The sequence below is a fragment of the Callithrix jacchus genome, chromosome 12, assembly GCF_049354715.1.
Source record: "Callithrix jacchus isolate 240 chromosome 12, calJac240_pri, whole genome shotgun sequence".
Taxonomy (NCBI): Eukaryota; Metazoa; Chordata; class Mammalia; order Primates; family Cebidae; genus Callithrix; species Callithrix jacchus.
In genome coordinates, this window is record NC_133513.1 from 116,509,945 (window position 1) to 116,517,500 (window position 7,556).

The 7,556-nt window shown below is 57.4% G+C and overlaps 1 protein-coding gene across 1 annotated transcript; it reads left to right on the forward strand.

Annotated features, from left to right (window-relative positions):
* Positions 1 to 2,362: 2,362 nt before the first annotated feature.
* On the forward strand, positions 2,363 to 5,820 carry HMX3 (H6 family homeobox 3). Its single transcript, XM_002756673.4, has 2 exons — positions 2,363 to 2,843; positions 3,461 to 5,820. The coding sequence occupies exons 1-2, from the start codon at positions 2,444 to 2,446 to the stop codon at positions 4,141 to 4,143; spliced, it is 1,083 nt and encodes a 360-aa protein (XP_002756719.1). The 5' UTR covers positions 2,363 to 2,443; the 3' UTR covers positions 4,144 to 5,820.
* Positions 5,821 to 7,556: the final 1,736 nt, after the last annotated feature.

Below are 7,556 nucleotides of genomic sequence, written 5' to 3' on the forward strand. Positions count from 1 at the left end.
TCAGGGGAGCTGACAAGCTTCTCCAGTTTAAAGGCGACTTTTGTGCGTCGGAACTCTACCCAAGTTTGCGTGCGTCTGCCCTGGATAGCGGAGCTCCCACAACACACGCGCACACACGCAGGGGTCTCTCCATGCGTACTCGGCCGCCTGGCACGCTGTGTGCAGTCGGTGCCCACCCAACCCTCATAGACCTACGTGCATCGAACTATTTCTGCGGCTAGGGAGAAAATGACCTCTGGGTATCCAGTAGCGGTTGGGTGACCTAGGCCCAGTTTCTTCTTCTCTGGGCGCGGTTTCCACCTTTAAAATCCAAGTGTGAGACCCGCCCTGCTGGGGTCTCAGGACAGTGATCCGTTACAACCCAGAGTTTTAGATGGTGTAGTGTTTTGCTTTCCAGTAAAGCCCTGTGTAAACTCAAGGGAGTATTAATAGTCATTGTTTATGGAAGCACCATTTGCGTTTCCAGATTTCCAAAGCAAAAATGGGGTTCGCTGCTGTAGATGAATGCAGAAAGAAATATTACAGACGCCCGTCGAGATTTGGTAGGGAGGGTCTCACGCCCCAGGACCGAAAAACAAAATCTACCTCTCAAGTGAGGACCCCACACTGTCGCGTCTGCCAATGCAGGGCGACCTTGAATTGGGTGGGGCTCAATCTAACAAAAAAGAAAGCGGTGCGGAGGTGAAGGGATCCCCAAAAGCCCTCGTGTGCGGGAGCTTCACCCAGGTGGAAGAGGGTGAGGCCAGTTTGTCACCTTTCTCTGATCAGAAAGCTGTCTCTCAGGAGGGGACCCTACAAACAACTCTGATTTACTTGATGCTTAAATCTAGACTCTTAAATGTCTGACTCATGGGCTTCTCGTGCGAAACGGGGAGCTGCATCTAAAGCCAATGGAGTGGAGTGACCTTTCCCTAAGCCGTTTGCAAAGGTCCAGTGTGGTTCTCTAAGGACTCGGCTGCTGTCGAGACGCGCAGCGGGTGTCGTTGCCTGCCGCGGCCGAGGAAGTTACGCCGCTGAGCCTTCGGTTCACCTTGCCCCCATTAACGCGTTAGTTAGGCAGTTCCAAACGCCGGTAGACTGGAGAGACTTCCTGGGAGAAGGTGTTGTCTTCGGGGTCACAGACTCGGAGCTGATCTGCGAGGCTTGGGCACCGGCGGCCAAAGCAAAGGAATGCCCTTCCGAGTACAGCCGTCGGTGCCAAGACGCTGTTGCCTCAGCAGCCCCACCGAGTGAAGCCCGGGTTTTGGCCGGATCAGCGCGCATACGCACAGACGCACGCCCACTCCTGCTCCCGGGGAAGGCTCACTATGCAGTTTTCCAGGGCCAAAGGCCAAGGCAACGCGGATTTCTGAGCTCGAACACGCAGTGTGAGGACTTAACACCCCGATTCCCTTACTATCGGCTGGACGATGGGTGGGGAACCCAAATCTCTGTCTTGACCGCGCCCTTCCTAGCAGGCTTAAGGAAAAATGCTGAGGTCGCCGGACCCCAAAGGGTAGGAAAGTGATGAGTTCGCCGCGGGCGGAGGTCGCGTTCTGCCTCTTGGGCCCGCGCTGCGTGGCTCTCCAGCCGCGTGGGGGCGGAGGGCCCCTGTCCAGCCCCAGGAGGCGGGGGGAGAGGCAGCTGCGAGCGTAGATAACCCCGAGGTGACCCGGGAGGGCCTGGCCCGCCCCTCCCCCCTCCCGCAGGCCTGGCGGCGGGAAGCGGGTCCCTGCGCCGCAGGGGGGAGAGGCAGGCGGTGGCTCCCGGCTCGCGGCTGTCAGTGCGCTTCGGCCAGGGGCGCCGCCTGCTCCGCGTCTCTCGCTAGCCTCCTGCGCCGGCAGGAGCGCTCCGAGTGCCTCTTTAGCGAGAGCCAATATCCTTTTGTGCTAATAGGCTTGTCCTCATTTGCTGCCTAATTGGACTATATAAAGCCAATAACAGGCTGGCTCTTATAGCCCGAAGCCAAAGCGCCAAAATCCGAGGGAAGACAAGGAGGGGGCGGTGGCAGAGGCGGCTGCGGGGCCGGGGCTCGGCTGAGCCTTCGCCTGCCTAATCCCATTTGCCATTGTACGCGCCCAATCGCCGTATACTCCCCGCATTTAACTTGGATGACATTTTGATTTCATCATTAGCATCCGGCGCCGGATTGACGCAGCCTCGAGCCGGGGACTGCTCTTGCTGCCTCCTCCGCGGGAGCCGCAGCCGCAGCCTAGCCGCCTGGATACTTCCGTGCCGCGGCTGGGCCGCTCCCCGCCCCTCTGCACCCCTCCCCCATGCTAGCCCGCCCCGACTGGGTCCTCACCCCGCCCTCCTACCGTTGGATTTGCGCCTGGGGCGGCCCCCGACTTTGAGCCCGGTAGTTGAGTTTCGTTTATGGTCTGATTTCCGGCTTCTCGCCTGCTCGTCCCGCCGCCCGCCTGTCCCGCTCCCTCCCTCCCGGGGACCCGGAGGAGAGGGGACCATGCCGGAACCCGGACCAGACGCTCCCGGCTCCGCCAGCGCACAGCCCCCTCCGCCGCCGCCCCCACCATCCGCTCCCAAGGAGTCCCCGTTCTCCATCAAGAACCTGCTCAACGGAGACCATCACCGGCCACCCCCTAAGCCGCAGCCGCCCCCACGGACGCTCTTCGCGCCGGCTTCGGCTGCCGCCGCAGCTGCTGCTGCCGCCGCCGCGGCGGCCAAGGGGGCCCTGGAGGGAGCCGCGGGCTTCGCGCTCTCGCAGGTGGGCGACCTGGCTTTCCCCCGCTTTGAGATCCCGGCGCAGAGGTTTGCCCTGCCCGCGCACTACCTGGAGCGCTCCCCAGCCTGGTGGTACCCCTACACCCTGACCCCCGCCGGCGGCCACCTCCCGCGACCTGAAGGTACTGACCTCTCTTTGAACTTTCGTTGTCCCCCAGCGCGCCCGTCCCGTCCCCGCCCGGCGCTGCTTCCCTCCGCAGCTCTGGGATCCCAGCACCCGCAAACCCTCTGTTTAGTCAGTTTCTTTCGGCCCCCTGGCCTGCATCGCTTGCCCTCGCACTGGGTTGTGCTGCCCGCGAATCCAATCCCACTTGGTGAGAAAAGACGTGGAATTGGAGCTTGGGGCACGGCGCTTCCTGGGAAAAGTGGCCTCAGGCGTGAATAGGGAGGCTTCGGACGGCCAGGGCAGGGCACAGGGCCTGGAAGGAGGGAATGATTCCAATGCGCCTAAGCTGAAAGCAAACCATTCCGCGGGCCCCTGGCAGGGAAGTTGAGGGAATGGAAGGAGGTGGCCGCGCTGCCATCTCTGCTCGCCTGTCCCCGGGAGGAGGGGGATCCCAAGACCTGGCGTTCCTTCTCTGGCCCAGCCAGGAAGGAGGCGGCCAGTGGGAATGGTGAAGCCTCGCAGCCCGGGACCTGTAGGCCGGCGCGGGTTGAGCTTGCGGTCCCCAGTCGCCGGGCCTCGCTCAAGGCTGTGTCGGTGTGCCATGTGTGTGCGTCCGTCTGTCTGTCTCCCCAGCCTCGGAGAAGGCCCTCCTGCGAGACGCCTCCCCCGCCTCGGGCACGGACCGCGACTCTCCGGAGCCACTGCTTAAGGCAGACCCCGACCACAAGGAGCTGGACTCCAAGAGCCCGGACGAGATCATTCTGGAGGAAAGCGACTCCGAGGAAAGCAAGAAGGAAGGCGAAGCGGCGCCAGGCGTGGCCGGGGCAGGCGCAGGGGCGGCGGCGGCGGCGGCGGCGACTCCGGGGGCAGAGGACTGGAAGAAGGGCGCCGAGAGTCCGGAGAAGAAGCCGGCGTGCCGCAAGAAGAAGACGCGCACCGTCTTCTCGCGCAGTCAGGTCTTCCAGCTGGAGTCCACCTTCGACATGAAGCGCTACCTGAGCAGCTCGGAGCGCGCCGGCCTGGCCGCGTCGCTGCACCTCACTGAGACGCAGGTCAAGATCTGGTTTCAGAACCGCCGCAACAAGTGGAAGCGGCAGCTGGCGGCGGAGCTGGAGGCAGCCAACCTGAGCCACGCCGCGGCGCAGCGCATCGTGCGGGTGCCCATCCTCTACCACGAGAACTCGGCCGCCGAGGGCGCGGCGGCTGCAGCCGCGGGGGCCCCGGTGCCCGTCAGCCAGCCGCTCCTCACCTTCCCGCACCCCGTCTACTACTCGCACCCGGTGGTCTCCTCCGTGCCGCTGCTACGGCCGGTCTGAAGCCCCAGAGGGGTGGGGGAGGGAGCGCCCGGCCTCCTCTTCCGGACCCCAGAGGAGACTGGGCCGGGCCGAGGGCGCCGGGACGTCCCGCGGTCTTCAGGAACCCGGGCTTCGGCGCCCAGCCTCGGCCTCCCCTCCCCCAGTCCGTAGCGTTTTGTAAGTATTTGCAATGCATTTTCGTGCAATTCATCCCCAAAGGATTGGAGGCGCTTCCCCTCTTACTTTTGATTTTGGCTTATATTAAGAGAAAGCAGGAAGGAGACAAAATTTCTGGGACAAATATTTAGACCGAAAGTTTTTGTAAAATGTGCAGCCCTCCCCTTCAAATTTCCATTGCGCTGTGGCTTTTTGGTTTTATTTTTATAGAAGGGAAATAACTGCAAAACCAGAATCCCTCTAGTTTATTATTATTATTTTTTCCTAGACGGAGTCTGGCTCTGTCGCCCAGGCTGGAGTGCAGTGGCAAGATCTCGGCTCACTGCAACCTCCGTGTTCCGGGTTCAAGCAATCCTGCCTCAGCCTCCCAAGTAGCTGGGATTATAGGCACGCACCACCACCCCCAGCTAATTTTTGAATTTTTAGCAGAGACGGGGTTTCACCAAGTTGGCCAGGATGGTCTCCAGCTCCTGACCTCGTGTTCCGCCCGCCTCGGCCTCCCAAAGTGCTGGGATTACAGGCGTGAGCCACCGCGCCCGGCCTAGTCTATTCATTTTCTAGAGAGAGAGAGAGAGAGGAGAGAGAGAGAGAGAGAGAGAGAGAGAGAGAGAGAGAGAGAGAGAGAGAGAATGAATATGGTAGTAAGTTTATTTCTGGATTTCTGGGTGTGTTTCTTCCTCCCCACTCCCAAGGCAGTTATCCACCTTAATTTTCAGAATCTGAGCAGCCTCTCACAAGAATTCGGACTCAGGCCGCTTTTCTCTTCTGGAGAGGTCTGTCGCAATGAGCCTCTTCATCGGTCTTACTTTGTGAAGGAAGAATTCTCTTAAGTGTTTAAAGGGAAAAGAGCCAAAAATCAGAACTCTATTGAAACAGCCCTACATCTGGCCTGGTCTGAGTGATCTTATTAGCAGCATTTATTTTGGAAATTTCATTTGGTAAATTATTAATATTACTATTATTACTTTGTTCCCTGTTTTAGAGCGTAATTTCAGTATTTTTAATTTGGTATCTTTTATTCTCTCCTCTTACCTTTCATGTTCTGCAGTAACTGTTGTACTTCGACCTGTGCAATATTGTACAAAATTTTCTGAGAAAGCCGAGCCTTTTCACTGTATCATCATGGTCATTCATTTAGAGAGAAAAAAATAGGCAGGGGAAAGGGGAGAAGAAGGAAACAGGCTTAGGTAATGATGCTCAAAGGAGGAAGTTAGGCATAATGGAGCGCTTTAAGTGAAGGACAATCAATTTAGAAGAATTTTAACTTATTTGATAAATGTACAGATTTCTTGTAAAGTTCACCCTCTACTCTACAGGGCTCCTGGCTCTGTCACCCTATCTGTTTTCTTTCTGTCGGCTACACCTGTTGGTCTGCGATACTTTGTTTCCCCTCACCTCCCTCACCTCTGCTTGGGTTGAGTCCCTTTTTAAGAAAAAGAGAAAAAAAACCCACAAAATATTGTTACGCTAATGTTGTCGTGACATTGAATTAATTAAAAAGAAAAGCTTTTCGTGTTGCCAGAGTGTGTAAGTTTGGACGATCTTCCCCAGAGCAAGTGTCTCCAAAACTCTTTTCTGTCTTGCTCGCTGACTGCCTCTGCTGCTCCCTAAGTGCGATCGAGACGCACATCCCTGTAATCCGGGAGGCGGCGGAGACAGAAGCGGCTTTGTTCACTCTCTCCCCTGCACCTTCCGCAGCTTGAAACGCCCAGCTAGCAGGGAAGAATGCTGGGCGGAAGGTTTGAGGACCTAGGCTTATCTAGTTTGCGAAATTGAGCAAAGCGACAGCCGCGCTGGGCGAAATACCAGACAGCTGGTATTTCCCAACACTGAGCTGCAGCCTCGCGTTCTGTTCTTAAACCTGGGATTTTTCGGGAGCCAAGAGCTTCTGGGCAGGGCATCCCTGAGCACTCGTCAACTGGTTAACTTTGATGGGCTCTGGTTGGAGGGAAGAAGGGAGTGAATTCAGAGTTTAGCTGCAGCGGAAGGCCGATTGCCAAGTCAGGCTAGGAAAGGCTGGGCCAAGAGAGGACAGCCCCGAGGACAGCCAGCTTTTGGGACTGCGGCTCCCACTTCCAGGAGAGGGGGACTTCCGCAGGGCTTGCGGAGCTGAGATTTCCGGGGTGGCTCAGGCATGGGTGCGGTCCTGATGTGCCAAGTGCCAGGGAACAGAGGCTACCCAGCTACGGCAGCTGCAACAGAGAAGACCATGTCTCTTCCGTGCCAGGCCTTTTTCTGTCCCCCAGCGCCCAACACCTCTAGGGCGGCATGTCTAGATCCCGGTCCCTGTCCTGGCGGACACCGGGAAGCATAGCGCTCACCGCATCCGCGCGCTGCTGGGCGCCAGGCCACCGCGCTCTTGGTGGGCAGCCCTCGGAGGAGGCACAGTGAGCCGGGGACCTCCTGGAAGGGTGGGTCCGCCAGACAGAAGCTGGTGCTTGGGCGACCCTCGTTGACCTAGTGTGGCCGCCTGCCTTTAAGCTGAGGGTCTGCACGAACAACTTCCTGCGGGGCAGCTGTGAAGCTGGGAAGCCGAAAGGGGGAGATGAGGAACCGGGAAGCTGAAGAGATTCCAGAGAGCAGCCATAGGGCACGACCGCTGGGGAGCGCCTGCACGCCTCCCTTTCCCCTCGCAGTGCGTTGCCAGGCTCCTCAAATTCAATCGACACAATTGATTCTACTGTGGCTGAAACGTCCAGTATAGTTTCCTGTTAATGGAAAACTGCCCTCCAAATAAACCGACATGCGTATTTATGGCAAAATTTTAGCCTGGACCCCAGTGAAGATAGATCTCTCTTTATTTCCCTCTGGTTTGGAATAAAAACGAGGGCATGTGTCATAAATGAAAAATAAACAGAAATTCGGGTCAGAATATGTTGTTCCTTGTGTTACCTACAAACATGGTGATGCCTTTTACTGTTGGCAATATCAACCGCAGGACAGGCCAATAACAGCTCATTAAAAATAATGTTGCAATAGCAAACACGTTCTCAGATTTTACAGCCAGAACACGATGTTATCAAATGCCAAGAAAATACTTCTTTATTTGTGTATGGATTCTAGAAAACGGTTCTTGACTGACCAGGTCTTTACAAAGTCGGGAAATAACTGGTTCTCCACAAGCACAGTTTATCCTTTGTCTTGTTCCCTACAGCCTCCCTTTCCCTCCTGTTGGGGAGCCCCACCGCCCTGGACCCCAGAGCACTCCTCCCTCAAACAGTGAAGCGCGCCCTGGGGGAGGGAGGTGGTGCCGACTT